Consider the following 18,363-nt stretch of genomic DNA (forward strand, 5'->3'; position numbering starts at 1 on the left):
CTGATCAGAATGGAAGAAATTGGCGTGGTCAGGAAGGTGAAAACCGACTGGGGGGAAGGTGAAGAGTTTAAAATCAATTTAGTTTTTTATCATCATAATCTCACAGCCAAACTTTGTATTTTTCCATTGACAGTGCTGTATGAGGGTTTGCTGTTTTTCAAGATGAGTTGGCCCATTTTATTGATAAGACTTTATTTTATGTACTTTTTTATGATTTTTGATTACTTGTGTGTTGTTATGATGAAAAAGCTACAATTTTGGCATGTTTTTAATTATGGAATTGATCATTTTGTACATAGAACCAGCATGAAACAGATGACAGGTACCTTTTAATCACCACTATAAAAAGGCATATAAGCAGAAGTCATTAAGTGGTTAAAATTATTTTTGTTCTAATAAAAGGAGGGATTTTTAATTAATTTTTTAATTTGTTCCATACTCATTGACAAGTGATAGACTGCAGAGGTGGCCGCTTTTGTTGGCAAAGATTGCAATGCTTGGAAGCTCATTGCTGTAGGGTTTGCACATGCTACTGTAGATCCAACCAACTTCAGTCATGTTATTGCTTTGATGATGCAGAGGCAAAGCATCCTCTGTTTGCAGCATTGGAGAGGGAACAATTGGAGCTAACAATACAACCAAGCTGCTGGCTTGAACTTTTAACCAATTACCAGCAGGTAAAGGAGCAATGTGCTGCCGGAGATTGAGCATAACAATCTGTTATTGACACATTAGAGTCAATTTTTACACACTTTGCTCAGGGCCCTAGGAGTTTAAAGTTACACCTTAACCTCCATTTGCAAATATCAACGTATACTGTTGTTTTTCTATGAGCAAGTAACTGGTTTAAAGTCACAAAACAGCACTACCATGTTTGCTGTAAAAATGTAAAGTGTTAAAAAAAATACCTTTTAAGGGCAGTTGCACAAAATGTTTTATTTTTTCATGAAATTGTGAGTCTGTGTTCATACTTTGGAGATTAGTTTTTCTGTTCCAACATTGCCATTAACTATAATATAATATAGTTTTTTTTATTTTCTAATGTGCCTTTTCCTTTGGTAAAAATGTGGGAACTTGTGACGAAGCCTGCTAACATAGGCTCTGACACTAGTGTGGACCAGTGTGGACCAAGTACTATGCATACTCTCTTGGTGAAAGGCTTTAGACAATAAGTTCAAGGCTGTAGTAAATAAAGGATGTTCTATGAATCTTAATAACAGAGAATGTCCATTACTGGACAACTTGCAGCATTTAATCCCTGCATTGCTACAGGACAATGGGGGTCCTGGCTGGGTATGTGTGCTGCTGTTACTTTGGAGATATGCCTCTGCAGACCACATGTTGCAAATTGACATTGCAGGCCAAGACTAGAGGAGGTACATGTGAATGAGGAAGATCAGAGTCTAAAAAATAAACTTTTTTTTTAATAACTTGATGAGAAGTATATGGCTACACCTAAATAAAATGGGAATGGATGGTGATATCAACTTCCTGTTTGTGGCACATTAGTATATGGGAGGGGGACAACTTTTCAAGATGGGTGGTAATCATGGCAGCCATTTTGAAGTTGACCATTTTAGATCCAACTTTATTTTTTCCAATGGGAAGAGGGTCATGGGACACATCCAACTTATTGAGAATTTCACAAGAGAAAAAAAAATGATGTGCTTGGCTTTAATGTAACTTTATTCTTTAATTAGTTATTTACAAGTTTCTCTTTGCTTACCGCCAGTGACATGTCGCAGAGGTTAACATGTGAGGAGCGGATAGAAATTGTGTTGATGTCTGGTAAATGCAGTCCTGGGTCATTGCAGCAGATTTCAATGCAAGACACCCTACGCAAGAAAACTGTCACCATTCCCATGTTATTTAGGTGTATCCATATAAATGGCCCACCCAAAAAAGTTTGCCTCATTACTGAGTATAATGTTCTGTGTAAACTGAGGGTCCTATTCCAATTTTTGTGTTGCCCATTCTGCAAATTCAGTCTACGTCTTTGCTAAGCCCCCTTGCCTGAGATCCGGAATCAGTTTGCCACTTAATCTTTTCCTTCAGAACATGAAAATAAGTTTGCCTGTCTACACTTATTTTTCCCTCCCCTCCTTTTCTCTATTTCCTTCCCTTTATACACCCCTTTCCCTTCCTTTATGCCTATCCCTCCTTCCCCTTTATCCTTCCCTCCCCAAGTTATCATAAACATTTCAATAAAAATTTATTGGAAAAATAACATGGAAATATATGGGTCTCCCTTCTGGGTACACCAGCACCGATTTAAATACAGGTTTGTGAGCAACAAGACCCTAGCTCTATTCCCATCTTAATAATTTCCCTTTCTGGCTAATAACAGTAAACTGCATTCCCTTGTGCCCACTTAGGTCCTCCAATCCTGGGCTGGTCCCTTTAATTAAACCATTCTTCAGTTAACTAACTATTGCTGGATACAAAATAGATAAAACAATATATATAAAAGATGCATTATTTATTCACAATATCTTCAAGGCGGGGTGTGGGCTGCATCTTCACTACTTTACATAGTATCATCACAATAATGTACTGGTAGGCCATGGTGGAAATAGCATGAGGGAGGCTTGTTAGATAATTGGCCTGAACAAGGTTGATAGCCTCCTAAGCCTATTTTTGGAAATAGAAAAAAGTAGATTGCGTCAAAAACATGTGCGATATATCAGTTTTCCTAACAAAGGGAAAGGTTTATCCCAAAAATAATTGGCGTTAACAGCAAATAAATTAAAAAAATATCATTATACTTCTATAAGTTGGAACATCTCCTCTAACAGCAGCACCATCTATCACCTCAGTCTTGCTTGAAGGTAGAATTGGTGATACCGAAAAAAAAATCTAAGGCAGACACTTCCTATGTCTATGATATGCTTTGGCCCTGATTTTATAATTCTGAACTGTAAATGCAAAGTGAAACCTTATCCTCAAACTACACTAAACTACAATGCAGAAAAAGGTTTCTGGCAAAATTAAAGAAAGTGGTGACTCAAATCTGTGTGGTCTTTTTGGTTACAGGGAGCCTGTCAGGTAAGTCATGCTGCCTGAACCACAGGCAACGGGAATCAGAGACAGACTCCATCAATACAAATACCCATGATGTACTATGAAAGGTTACTGTGTTTCAGAGAAAGCATATTTGGAAGCCGGAGCTACTGCATGAATGAGATGACTTAGATGACTAATCACAGGGGAAAGTGTGTATAAGAAGAGACTATTCAAACAAGCAGAGTCAGGAGAGGAGAAGCTAGCAGGGATTCACCCATTGACTTGTCATTTAAATTCAACTATACGCATTAGATAAATTTATCCAAATCTGCCAATTTCTGTAGGATACGTGGACCATCTAACATGAAATGCGGCCTTCTGACTCGATCTAGCCTATTAAAACAATCCCACCCCAGAGGAATCTGGTACCGACTCTCTCTTAGACAACACAGGAGTTCTCCCCTGATCTAAGTGTTCCTGTGTATGGAGATATAGTGTTCAGTAAAAAGATTAATTGGCCGATGTGTATGGCCAGCATTACTCACCTTGTTCCTGACTTCGGCTCTAAACTATGTTTTCTCTAACACACTGCAGCATTTAAGAATAAAACATACTGTAGATATTTATAATTTATGGGTCTGGTCTCTGATCTATGCAGCCTGTGGTTTGGGCAGCATGAATTATCTGGCAGGTTGCCTTTCATAAACATATTAAGTGTTTCGATTAGTGGGTTAATAAGTAATAGCCCAAATGTCCGTCACATGAATTCATATCCCTGGTGGTGATACGCAACACTAATAAGGTCACCTGAAATGATCATATGATTTATTTTTTACTCTTTGCTTTAATACATTAATACAGAATGTCACATTTACTTATGCAAACTGAATTATTCAAAGGTCCTTTATATTTTTTATATTTTTACTTATTGAAGAACTAGTCATTTACAAGGCTGGAACCCGAAGATGATATTTTACAACTAAAAACTTGTCGTTTCAAATGAATGAAGTGTCTAAGTGTTTCATCCTATGATCCCGTGACCTTGTTTGCTTTTACTATCATTGCCAGTGCTGTCTTAAAAAACTTTATGTGAGCCTTGGATCCCTCATATAATTCTATAAAGCATTGAAACTCCCAAACTACAAGGTATAAACTGTTATCTTTTCCTTACATCCAGCACCGTTGGCCCAGATCCAGCCTGTTCCTCTGAGCATCAGTCTGTGAGCGCACTTCAAATTTACTGTAATTTTCTAAAGTGCAATACATCAACAGGGAAGTGTAAATTGCAGCAGATGCACTTTTTAGGAACAATGATCATAGTGTCAGACATGACCTATTCATTACATTATGTTATCCTCTTACCTGGAATAAATATTCCTCATCGATTGTAAGCTTGCGAGCAGGGCCCTCTTTCCTCTTGGTATCTGTTTTGATCCATGTGTTTATTGTTACGCTGTAATATCTATTGTCTGTACAAGTCCCCTCTAAAATGTAAAGTGCTGCAGAATATGTTGGCACTATAGAAATAAAATGATTATTACCATATTATTATTATTATTTAAAGTAAACCTGTAGTATAGAATTCATACAAACGTTATCATATTTTTCTTTGTCTTCCAGTGAAATTAGTTGCGACACGTGGTCTTATGATAACAGCCGATATTCTGGCAGGGTTTGGCTTCATTTTCCTTCTCCTGGGGCTTGATTGTGTCAAATTCCTTACAGATGAATCACACATCAAGTTAAAAATCTGCTATGTGGCTGGATTTACCCTCATTATTGGAGGTAAGGCTGTGATAATTAGAGCACACTAAAGGAAATCACAATATCAGTGTGTCAGATACATGTATGCTGCTGCAGTGCATTTCTCATTAAAAACTTATTATTAATGCATACCTACAACTTTTGATATGGTGTGATGATTTTATACGCTGGCTAGTACCACTGCCTTTTGGCATCTTGCAGAGTTCCTGCATGTGGGATGGTGCACGTGATTGGCAAATGTACCACGCTAGCATGGTATTAATGAAATAGAATTAGACCTGTGCATAACATACTGTCAAGCATGTAGGAGCTTGAATCATACCAGAAGGTTGGACCATTGGAGAACAAAAATTTGGAATGCTTAAGGGGAATGTTTCATGTGAAAAACCAACCTGCAGATATGGGGTTAATCTGCAGGATAATAGCATTCTGAACCTGCCTGGCGCCAGCATTTTTTGCCCCCTGCCGGAAGGGAAGAAATTAAATTTTTCTTGTAATGTTTGGGTTTCAGTCACGGGGGTCACGCTGGCATTGTTTCAGTTATCGTTCTGTGTATAGAAAGCATTAGCAGGAACTGTTCCACCGACCCTGACCGACAACAGCTCAGAATTAGCGCCGGCTCATGGAAGTCAGTGCTCATGTAAGGGGAAGCAGAAATATCCCTGAATATCCCTTTCATAAGTTCACATTAATGGAAAAAGACTGCCATTTGCTGGGCAGGCAGAGTGAGAAGGAACTGATTTGCACCTGAAGGGGAGCAATTTCAGGTGCTGGACCTTGCTAAGTGACCAGAACCCCACAGTTCCTGAATATAAAAGGCTTGCACACCAAATGACAGGCATATTTGGCGCCAGGAAGGAGAGCAAAGTAGACGCAGTCCAAAGGTGGCGGAGATGCCAGCAACACATACCTCAGCAGGAAGTCCATGTCGCTAAGTTGCTGGTCACTGTCTGAAAGGGTCCAGACTACAGCTAAAAAAACTCAGCTACGCCAGTCAAGGTCAGGATCTGCGCTTTATGCCGGTCAAGGCCCAGAGACCAGACATCACTCATCGGGAGTTGAGCCACAGTCCTTTCCGCTCTAGGCCTAAGACTGCCGACGACGGTCAAGCCGTGAGGATCTGCAAGAAAGCAATGACTACAGATATACACCTGCAGTTGCAGAGGAAGATCGCATGAGAGCAGGGCCGTCACTTCTAATTCTCATAAATGGTAACGGGAAGAGTCAGGGCTAGGACAACAGGTTTGGAGGAAGCAGGTTCATGCGAGAGAGGCTTATCGTATTGATAGAGTACATCAGAATGACATGTAGCGAAGCGGGAAATCCCGGTGGCTCCTACTAGGGCCAGACCTACAAGAAGAACTTACATGATAAACCCCGTGAATCAGAGTACCACCTCATTAGAAGGGACATTAGCATTATATAGAGAAGAGCTTGCATTGCTATTTCAATCTTATCATTATTTCATTCAGGTTTAATGTTCTTTGTTATTATCCCTAATTGTTAAGAATTACTGTAAATTACTATTGCATGTAAACTGAATTATACCAGTTGCTGACTGTTTCTGACTCGCGTTCTCTGTGAGTTGTATCTCAACATTTGCATTACACCCAGAGATCAGTAACAGTCACCGCTCACTATGTACAGAACGTTGACTGAAACCTTGTTGCACCACTTCCATGACTGAAAGAGCAACTTATGCAATCCAAAACTTGGATGTTTCAACTCCCAGGGAAATCCCACCAATCAGTACAGTTCTGCTAATCCTCCTCCTTAACACATCAGTATTGAGCAGGATTTATATGTAGTGGCAGCCCTAAGGAGCTATGGGAGAACCCTTTATGATAATTATCATGTACATTTAATTACAGACCAATATTAAGTCTTTATTTGCTATAATTCCATTTCCTCTCTGATTTTTCTCATTAAGTAAAGAGTCTTCTATTATGAAAATAATTGCTCAGATTATTCTCCTACTATTATGAGGAATATAAAGTGCACCGAACCTTTTCATGTCTGGTAATAAAACAAGGTGTAATAAGAAACGACTTCACACAACATAATTCAAGGGTTTTTCTAACATTGATATTAAAGAAGTTTTGCTTTACTTTTCTTGGTTCTGCCATGTATTAATACAGCCACAGATGCATACTTTTACTAATACCTTGGTTTTCCAAAATGTTTCTGGAATTGCCATTCCCATTTCTGGTCAACTGATTTCAAAGCAAAGATTTCTCTTATTTCATGTGTTGTCACATCAGATCCTTCCAAATTTCCCTAACTCAGTGTTTTGGATTCTGGATTCCGAAGAGATGTCACAAGTAGAGTTGAGCGACCTTGACCTTTTTAGAGTCGAGCCGGGTTTCGCGAAACCCGACTATCTCAAAAGTCGGGTCGAGTGAAATCGGCCGATTATGACGTAAAGTCGGGATCGACCGAAACACGAAACCCAATGCAAGTCAATGGGGCAGCATAGTCGGCAGTGAGTGGGGGCCAGGAAAACACCTAGAGTGCCCATTTTAATGTCAAAACCATCCATTCTTCTTAATGAAGCTTGTCAAGCGTAATTTACCTTATAATAATTGGAAGGCATTTGAAATTGGGGGTCATTTGGCTAAAGTTGTAGTGGGTAGGGCTGGTTCAAGTAATTAGTGGGCCCAGGAAATCTGGACCACGTCACGGCAGTGGAGCAGGGAGAGGTAAGTATTTCAACTTTGCAAGTGCTGTGAACCTGAGCAAGCAGGGGGGCCCACTCGTTGGCATTGGCACTGGCACAGGGCCCCTCAAAGTACAGCGGTGTGTTTGCACGGCGGGGGCGCCTCCCACCGGCAGCAACACTTTTGCGTACCATGAGAGGACCTGTGCCAGTGACGTCGCCAACTAGTATTCCTCCCCCCACCTGATGAAGGAACCTGCACTTTCATCTGCACCTTCCTGTTTGTCCCCGTGTAAGGTGGTATGGTATGCGGGAAGGGGGACCTGACTTTCAGCAGGGTCACAATCTTGCAGTGTAGCGTGCACGGGAAATGTTGCGTTATGGGTCAATGTACCAGCAGACTCATCTATCACTGGCTGGGCAATGGGCAGGATGAGGAGGAAACACAGATATAGGCCCAAAGAATAAAGTGGGCTAAATGCAGTTCAAAATTGGTAACACAGGACTAATCAGGGGGCATTGCAGTGGAGGACAACTGGAATGAGAGGCTGACACAGAGAGTAGGCCCAAATCAGTAAGTAGTCGAAATGCAGTTCAAAATTGGCAACAGTAGTAAACAGGCGGCACAGCTTTGTTCAGTGGAGGAGAACAGCAAGGAGTGGCAGACACCGATAGTAGGCCCCAACCCAACTAGTAGGCCAAATGCAGTCTAACATTAACAACTACTTAACGAGCGCCTGAAAACGGAATTTCAGGACAGGAAACCAGGAGAACAGCAAGGAGCGGCAGACACCGATAGTAGGCCCCAAACCAACTAGTACGCCAAATGCAGTTGTTCCGTTTAACCACAATTTAATGAGAGCCTGAAAATAGAAGTTCAGGAAAGGCAACCTGGAGAACACCTTGGAGTGGAACACACCATCTCTCTACACCCCATACCCAATTTGTAGGTCTAATGCAGCGTAGTTTCCAACAACTACTAAACGAGAGCATGATGATCGAAGCATTGGCGAGGAAACCTGGGGAACACCTTGGAGTGGAACACACCATCTCTCTACAGTGGAACACACCATCTCTCTACACCCCATACCCAATTTGTAGGCCTAATGCAGCGTAGTTTCCAACAACTACTAAACGAGAGCCGGAAGATCGAAGCTCAGGAAAGGCAACCTGGGGAACACCTTGGAGTGGAACACACCATCTCTCTACACCCCATACCCAATTTGTAGGCCTAATGCAGCGTAGTTTCCAACAACTACTAAACGAGAGCCGGAAGATCGAAGCAATGGAGAGGAAACCTGGGGAACACCTTGGAGTGTAACACACCATCTCTCTACACCCCATACCCAATTTGTAGGCCTAATGCAGCGTAGTTTCCAACAACTACTAAACGAGAGCCGGAAGATCGAAGCAATGGAGAGGAAACCTGGGGAACACCTTGGAGTGTAACACACCATCTCTCTACACCCCATACCCAATTTGTAGGCCTAATGCAGCGTAGTTTCCAACAACTACTAAACGAGAGCATGAAGATCGAAGCAATGGAGAGGAAACCTGGGGAACACCTTGGAGTGGAACACACCATCTCTCTACACCCCATACCCAATTTGTAGGCCTAATGCAGCGTAGTTTCCAACAACTACTAAACGAGAGCATGATGATCGAAGCATTAGCGAGGAAACCTGGGGAACACCTTGGAGTGGAACACACCATCTCTCTACACCCCATACCCAATTTGTAGGCCTAATGCAGCGTAATTTCCAACAACTACTAAACGAGAGCCGGAAGATCGAAGCTCAGGAAAGGCAACCTGGGGAACACCTTGGAGTGGAACACACCATCTCTCTACACCCCATACCCAATTTGTAGGCCCAATGCAGCGTAGTTTCCAACAACTACTAAATGAGAGCCGGAAGAGCGAAGCTCAGGAAAGGCAACCTGGGGAACACCTTGGAGTGTAACAAACCCTCTCTCTACACCACGGAAGGGCTGATTCTTAGGAAGGAAGGCTGTCGGAAAGAAGTAAGGTGCGTCCGAGGGTGATTATATTCTTATTAGGTATATACTCACCCTCGGACGCGCCCTGCTTCTTTATTTGTAATGAATGTTTATTTGCAATGTGGTTTTGACTTACTCTATTTTTTTGGTAAATAATGATTTTATTATTTTCATTGTTTTGCATCTTCTTGGCAATAATATAAAGAAGACGCGACAGGACAACACTCGGTGGATGCCATATCTGTGTTTAAAATTGAAAAAACCTTTCAGTTAACTACTTGCAGGAGAAAGTTATTGTAGCTGGTGGCCATTTTTAGTACTGTACCAGATTTTTGTTGTATGTGTTTGTTTTTAATGTTAAAATGTCTGCATTTGATATCTCTCCAGTATTTTCTTTTTTATAAGCAAAATACTTATTTTTATATTTTCTGATGTTGGTTCCAGGGGTACACAGGCAGCAGTGGTGTGGTCAGTGGAGGCCTAGTGGAAGGAGTGACCGCAGACAGGCATCGAAGGCCTAAAATAATAACACATGGCTGTAGGCAATTTTAAATTGGTTCCAGGTGTACACGGGCAGCAGTGGTGTGGTCAGTGGAGGCCTAGTGGAAGGAGTCACCGCAGACAGGCATCGAAGGCCTAAAATAATAACACATGGCTGTAGGCAATTTTAAATTGGTTCCAGGGGTACACGGGCAGCAGTGGTGTGGTCAGTGGAGGCCTAGTGGAAGGAGTGACCACAGACAGGCATCGAAGGCCTAAAATAATAACACATGGCTGTAGGCAATTTTAAATTGGTTCCAGGGGTACACGGGCAGCAGTGCCCTGGTCAGTGTAGTAGTAGTAGAAAGAATGGACCACAGACAGGCATCGAAGGCCTAAAATAAAAAAAATTGGGCTGGCTGTAGGCAATTTTAAATTGGTTCCAGGGGTACACGGGCAGCAGTGGTGTGGTCAGTGGAGGCCTAGTGGAAGGAGTGACCGCAGACAGGCATCGAAGGCCTAAAATAATAACACATGGCTGTAGGCAATTTTAAATTGGTTCCAGGGGTACACGGGCAGCAGTGGTGTGGTCAGTGGAGGCCTAGTGGAAGGAGTGACCGCAGACAGGCATCGAAGGCCTAAAATAATAACACATGGCTGTAGGCAATTTTAAATTGGTTCCAGGGGTACACGGGCAGCAGTGGTGTGGTCAGTGGAGGCCTAGTGGAAGGAGTGACCGCAGACAGGCATCGAAGGCCTAAAATAATAACACATGGCTGTAGGCAATTTTAAATTGGTTCCAGGGGTACACGGGCAGCAGTGGTGTGGTCAGTGGAGGCCTAGTGGAAGGAGTGACCGCAGACAGGCATCGAAGGCCTAAAATAATAACACATGGCTGTAGGCAATTTTAAATTGGTTCCAGGGGTACACGGGCAGCAGTGGTGTGGTCAGTGGAGGCCTAGTGGAAGGAGTCACCGCAGAAAGGCATCGAAGGCCTAAAATAATAACACATGGCTGTAGGCAATTTTAAATTGGTTACAGGGGTACACGGGCAGCAGTGGTGTGGTCAGTGGAGGCCTAGTGGAAGGAGTGACCACAGACAGGCATCGAAGGCCTAACATAACAAAAATGTCAATACAATGGTATTGTCAGTGGCAGGCATTGAAGGATGTCAGCGCATAGACTAAACATTGGTGGAGCTGTGAGATAATTTTGCAAGTGGTAGAGCACTGTTTGAGCTGGGGTGGGGGGAAACTGTCTTGTGGCCGGCGGTACAGGCCCAGGGCCCCTCATATTACAACGGTGTGTCTGACGTTGGGTGCGCACCACCACCGCCAGAGACACTTTATTGTACTAGGAGGGACCCAGTGGCAGTGCCGTCGACCAAAAGCGGGCTCACCCACCTCTTCAGACAAACTGCACTCTCACGGGTGCTGTCGCCAAGTGTCGATACCACGGCCCCGTGTGGGGAGTTTAGCCATTTAGTGAGGTGTAAACATGTCGTATGCTGGACAATCAGGTGCAGAAAATTACGAGATTGGAAAAGGCATTCAGAATAGTCCACAGGCAAGACCTTTTCATAGGAAAGCTAGGTGTCAGCCGGGCAAGGTGGGGCAAAAGATTTCGAAATCCAGTTGTGGTTCATTTTAATGAAGGTTAGATCATCTACATTTTGGGTAGCCAGACGAGTCCTTTTTTCTGTTAGTATTGAACCTGCAGCACTGAATACTCTTTCTGATAGGACACTAGCTGCCGGGCAAGCAAGCTCCTGCAATGCATATTCTGCCAATTCTGGCCAGGTGTCTAATTTTGATGCCCAGTAATCAAATGGGAATGACGGTTGAGGGAGAACATCGATAAGGGATGAAAAATAGTTTGTAACCATACTGGACAAATGTTGTCTCCTGTCACTTTGAATTGATGGTGCAGTACCTGTCCTGTCTGCGGTCATAGCAAAATCACTCCACAACCTGGTCAGAAAACCCTTCTGGCCAACGCCACTTCTGATTTCTGCCCCTCTAACTCCTCTGGTCTGCTGGCCCCTGCAGCTCGTGTGAGAACGATCACGGGCGCTGTGTGCAGGGAATGCCAGAAGCAAACGGTCAACAAGAGTTGATTGTTTGGTTGCTAATATTAGTTCCAAGTTCTCATGTGGCATTATATTTTGCAATTTGCCTTTATAGCGAGGATCAAGGAGGCAGGCCAACCAGTAATCGTCATCATTCATCATTTTAGTTATGCGTGTGTCCCTTTTGAGGATACGTAAGGCATAATCCGCCATGTGGGCCAAAGTTCCAGTTCTCAAATCTGCGGTTGTGCTTGGTTGAGGGGCAGTTTCAGGCAAATCCACGTCACTTGTGTCCCTCAAAAAACCAGAACCCGGCCTTGCCGCGCCACCAATTTCCAGTGGCCCCGGAAAAGCTTCCTCATTAAAAATATAATCATCCCCATCATCCTCCTCGTCCTCCTCCTCCTCTTCGCCCGCTACCTCGTCCTGTACACTGCCCTGGCCAGACAATGGCTGACTGTCATCAAGGCTTTCCTCTTCCTCAGCTGCAGACGCCTGATCCTTTATGTGCGTCAAACTTTGCATCAGCAGACGCATTAGGGGGATGCTCATGCTTATTATGGCGTTGTCTGCACTAACCAGCCGTGTGCATTCCTCAAAACACTGAAGGACTTGACACATGTCTTGAATCTTCGACCACTGCACACCTGACAACTCCATGTCTGCCATCCTACTGCCTGCCCGTGTATGTGTATCCTCCCACAAAAACATAACAGCCCGCCTCTGTTCACACAGTCTCTGAAGCATGTGCAATGTTGAGTTCCACCTTGTTGCAACATCTATGATTAGGCGATGCTGGGGAAGGTTCAAAGAACGCTGATAGGTCTGCATACGGCTGGAGTGTACGGGCGAACGGCGGATATGTGAGCAAAGTCCACGCACTTTGAGGAGCAGGTCGGATAACCCCGGATAACTTTTCAGGAAGCACTGCACCACCAGGTTTAAGGTGTGAGCCAGGCAAGGAATGTGTTTCAGTTGGGAAAGGGAGATGGCAGCCATGAAATTCCTTCCGTTATCACTCACTACCTTGCCTGCCTCAAGATCTACAGTGCCCAGCCACGACTGCGTTTCTTTCTGCAAGAACTCGGACAGAACTTCCGCGGTGTGTCTGTTGTCGCCCAAACACTTCATAGCCAATACAGCCTGCTGACGTTTGCCAGTAGCTGCCCCATAATGGGAGACCTGGTGTGCAACAGTGGCAGCTGCGGATGGAGTGGTTGTGCGACTGCGGTCTGTGGACGAGCTCTCGCTTCTGCAGGAGGACGAAGAGGAGGAGGAGGGGGTGCGAACGGCTACAGCCAATTGTTTCCTAGACCGTGGGCTAGGCAGAACTGTCCCAAACTTGCTGTCCCCTGTGGACCCTGCATCCACCACATTTACCCAGTGTGCCGTGATGGACACGTAACGTCCCTGGCCATGCCTACTGGTCCATGCATCTGTTGTCAGGTGCACCTTTGTGCTCACAAATTGCCTGAGTGCATGGACGATGCGCTCTTTAACATGCTGGCGGAGGGCTGGGATGGCTTTTCTGGAAAAAAAGTGTCGACTGGGTAGCTCGTAGCGTGGTACAGCGTAGTCCATCAGGGCTTTGAAAGCTTCACTTTCAACTAACCGGTAGGGCATCATCTCTAACGAGATTAGTCTAGCTATGTGTGCGTTCAAACCCTGTGTACGTGGATGCGAGGCTAAGTACTTCCTTTTTCTAACCATAGTCTCATGTAGGGTGAGCTGGACTGGAGAGCTGGAGATCGTGGAACTAGCGGGGGTGCCGGTGGACATGGCAGACTGAGAGACGGTGGGAGATGGTATTGTTGCCACCGGTGCCCTAGATGCAGTGTTTCCTACTACGAAACTGGTGATTCCCTGACCCTGACTGCTTTGGCCTGGCAAAGAAACCTGCACAGATACTGCAGGTTGTGCGGAAAATGGTGGCCCTACACTGCCGGAAGGGATGTTGCGTTGCTGACTAGCTTCATTGGCCGAGGGTGCTACAACCTTAAGGGACGTTTGGTAGTTAGTCCAGGCTTGCAAATGCATGGTGGTTAAATGTCTATGCATGCAACTTGTATTGAGACTTTTCAGATTCTGTCCTCTGCTTAAGGTAGTTGAACATTTTTGACAGATGACTTTGCGCTGATCAATTGGATGTTGTTTAAAAAAATGCCAGACTGCACTCTTTCTTGCATCGGATACCTTTTCAGGCATTGCAGACTGAGCTTTAACCGGATGGCCACGCTGTCCTCCAACAGGTTTTGGCTTTGCCACGCGTTTTGGGCAAGATACGGGCCTGGCAGATGGAACCTGTTGCGATGTTGATGCCTGCTGCGGCCCCTCCTCCTCCGCTTCAGAACTGCTGCCGCCTGCACCCTGTTCCCCCAATGGCTGCCAATCGGGGTCAAGAACTGGGTCATCTATTACCTCTTCTTGTAGCTCGTGTGCAACTTCGTCTGTGTCACCATGTCGGTCGGTGGTATAGCGTTCGTGATGGGGCAACATAGTCTCATCAGGGTCTGATTCTTGATCAGCACCTTGCGAGGGCAATGTTGTGGTCTGAGTCAAAGGACCAGCATAGTAGTCTGGCTGTGGCTGTGCATCAGTGCACTCCATGTCAGATTCAACTTGTAATGGGCATGGACTGTTAACTGCTTCACTTTCTAAGCCAGGGACGGTATGTGTAAAGAGCTCCATGGAGTAACCCGTTGTGTCGCCTGCTGCATTCTTCTCTGTTGTTGTTTTTGCTGAAGAGGACAAGGAAGCGACTTGTCCCTGACCGTGAACATCCACTAACGACGCGCTGCTTTGACATTTACCAGTTTCACGAGAGGAGGCAAAAGAGCTAGAGGCTGAGTCAGCAAGATAAGCCAAAACTTGCTCTTGCTGCTCCGGCTTTAAAAGCGGTTTTCCTACTCCCAGAAAAGGGAGCGTTCGCGGCCTTGTGTAGCCAGACGACGAACCTGGCTCCACAGCTCCAGACTTAGGTGCAATATTTTTTTTCCCACGACCAGCTGATGCTCCACCACTACTACTACCCTCATTACCAGCTGACAATGAACGCCCCCGGCCACGACCTCTTCCACCATACTTCCTCATTGTTTTAAAAACGTATACAAACTAACGGTATTTGTTGCTGTCACACCAATTACACGGTGAGCTATAACTTCAGTATGATTTAGCTACCCCTTTACAGGTGAGTGTGCCTGATTTTCGTTGTGGTCTCAATGTTACACACTCTGTTGTTGGTGGCAACAAATGAGAGAGATGCCACACACGCAGGACTGTCACTGAAGCACAAATGTAAATATTAATCTCCCACTGATTTGATTTTTTTTTTTTTTAAGGGAGACTTTAGGAAAAAAAAATAATAGAATAAAATGATTTTTTCAGGGAGAATTTAGAAAACAAATAAAACAAAAAAAGGCTTTCTATGGCCCACTGAGTGAGAGATGACGCACACAGGAGTCAGGAGTGGCACACAAGCCCAGAGGCCAATATTTATCTCCCACTTTTTTTTTTTTGTTCCAGGGAAAATTTATAAACCCAATAAAAAAAATAATAAATAGGCTTTCTATGGCCCACTATCTGAGAGACAGAGAGAGATGGCACGCTTAGGACTGGCACACAAGCCCAAAGGCCAATATTAATCTCCCTTTTTTTTTTAAGGGAGAATTTATAAAACCAAAAAAAAAAAAATAAATAGGCTTTCTATGGCCCACTATTTGTGAGAGAGATGGCATGCTCAGGACTGGCACACAAGCCCAGAGGCCAATATTAATCTCCCACTTTTTTTTTTTTTTTCCAGGGAAAATTTATAAACCCAATAAAAAAAAAAAAAAATAAATAGGCTTTCTATGGCCCACTATCTGAGAGAGAGAGATGGCACGCTTAGGACTGGCACACAAGCCCAAAGGCCAATATTAATCTCCCACTGATTGATTTATTGATTTTTTCAGGTAGAATTTAGAACCCAAATAAAGCAAAAAAAAAAAAAAAAAAGGGCTTTCTATGGCCCACTGAGTGAGTGGTGATGCACACAGGAGTCAGGAGTGGCACACAAGCCCTGAGGCCAATATTTTTCTCCCACTGATTGATGTAGTGATTTTTTCAGGTAGATTTTAGAACCAAAATCAAGCAAAAAAATAAATAGGCTTTCTATGGCCCACTGAGTGAGTGATGATGCACACAGGAGTCAAGAGTGGCACACAAGCCCTGAGGCCAATATTTTTCTCCCACTGATTGATGTAGCGATTTTTTCAGGTAGATTTTATAACCCAAATCAAGCAAAAAAATAAATAGGCTTTCTATGGCCCACTGAGTGAGAGATGGCACAGACAGGGATGGCACTCTAGCAGAAATGTCAATCTTAATCTCCCACAAAAAAAAAAAAAAAAACAGGGAGTGTCCTTCAATTACTATCTCCCTGCAGTAATCTCAGCCAGGTATGGCAGGCAGCAATAAGGAGTGGACTGATGCACAAATTAAATAAAAAGTGTGTACAAACCAAAAAGATAGCTGTGCAGACAGAAAGGAATGAACAAGAGGATTTGTGCTTTGAAAAAAGCAGTTGGTTTGCACAGCGGCGTACACACAGCAATGCAGCTATCAGGGAGCCTTCTAGGGCAGCCCAATGAGCTACAGCGCTGAGGGAAAAAAAAAAGAAAATGTAGCTTCCACTGTCCCTGCACACCGAAGGTGGTGTTGGGCAGTGGAAATCGCTACAGCACAAGCGGTTTGGTGGTTAATGGACCCTGCCTAACGCTATCCCTGCTTCTGACGAAGCGGCAGCAACCTCTCCCTAAGCTCAGATCAGCAGCAGTAACATGGCGGTCGGCGGGAACTCCCCTTTATAGCCCCTGTGACGCCGCAGACAGCAAGCCAATCACTGCAATGCCCTTCTCTAAGATGGTGGGGACCAGGACCTATGTCATCACGCTGCCCACACTCTGCGTTTACCTTCATTGTCTGAGAAATGGCGCTTTTCGCGTCATTGAAACGCGACTTTGGCGCGAAAGTCGCGTACCGCATGGCCGACCCCGCACAGGGGTCGGATCGGGTTTCATGAAACCCGACTTTGCCAAAAGTCGGCGACTTTTGAAAATGAACGACCCGTTTCGCTCAACCCTAGTCACAAGCACTTGGCATTTCTGTATGTCAGTAAACGTGTCAGTAAGTGTTGAATAAGGAAAAATGATGAGCTTTACTACTATTCCTGGAAGTGTGTGGTGCTTGATACTGTACTTATGGAGCTTGTGAACGTGACTTGTCTATAGTATTCTCCTGTTTAAAGAGAACCTGTCAGCAGGATTTAGCCCCATAAACTAAACGCATTGCTATATTGGCACTGTGATGCTGATATAATATGATACCTGATGTGAAGGGAGCTGCTAAGTGACTACCTTATGAAGTTTTCAGAAACTGACTTCTGCTGTGTTCCAGTATGCTTTGGGGCGGGATGTGGGGCAGGGTCTTTTCGTTCTCCACCAGTCTCCTCTGTTTCTTGTTTTGGTCACTGATTATTTAATAAACTGCCTCCTTTGTGGGTAGTGCGTGTGCAGTGGGAACGCATGAGCGCATGAGTAGATCAAGATTTTGGCTCCGTTCAGACTTAAAATCTCGATTTGCACCTGCGCCTCCTCCAGTAGCATTGTATTGCAGTCCTGCACACAGAATGCCAGCTCCCATCCACACAATGATGATGGCAGACCCTAATTTTCAAAAGAAATAATCAATGACCTTAACAAGAAACAGAGGAAGCTGGTGGGGGGCGGAGAACAAGAAGAAGACCCTGCCCCATGTCCCGCCCTGAATCACATAAGATGTAATATTCCGAAAACTTCATAAGGTGAGTATTCAGCAGCCACTGAGTAGATCCTGTCACATCAGATATCATATTAATTAGCATCACAGTGCTATTTTAGTGGATGCTTTCCTGAAACGGAAAGTACTTGCAAGCAGCATAATAATTTAGTCATGCTTTGAGTTTAACACTAGAAGTCCCAGAGAGGGGTCATTTAACATTTCTACCTTTGGAACCTTTGGAGTTCGAAATTTCTGGGACTTCTAGTGTTAAAGGGCTAAATCCTGCTGACAGGTTCTCTTTAAAGGATCCTAGTGTGAATCTGTGTGAGTGGCGATATGGAGCTGGTAAGTAGAGAGAGGTTTTGGCAGAATTACAGGGTCCATGATAAAAATGCTGGCTAGTGAAAGGAATGATAGGCTATGTAGGAAAGAAGCCAAGGGAAAGGAAAAAACTATTGAACTATCTGAGCTCATGGCAAGAGAGCAGAAACCCAATAAAATACAGCGTAAAAGTTATATGGGTGTCTTTTGTTTTACATTTATGGCATAATCAGGTTAGCGTAGTGGATAACCCCTTTAATGTGAACATTATTTTTCA

General features: G+C 44.1%; 1 protein-coding gene across 1 annotated transcript in view; it reads left to right on the plus strand.

The window, feature by feature from the left end:
* CLDN16 (claudin 16) overlaps window positions 1-18,363 on the plus strand; it is a 179,061-nt gene that overhangs the window by 133,088 nt on the left and 27,610 nt on the right. Inside the window, exon 3 of the mRNA XM_069768042.1 lies at window positions 4,624-4,788. Coding sequence (XP_069624143.1) covers window positions 4,624-4,788 — 165 coding nt within the window. The remainder of the gene's footprint in view (window positions 1-4,623; window positions 4,789-18,363) is intronic.

The sequence above is a fragment of the Ranitomeya imitator genome, chromosome 5, assembly GCF_032444005.1.
Source record: "Ranitomeya imitator isolate aRanImi1 chromosome 5, aRanImi1.pri, whole genome shotgun sequence".
NCBI lineage: Eukaryota > Metazoa > Chordata > Amphibia > Anura > Dendrobatidae > Ranitomeya > Ranitomeya imitator.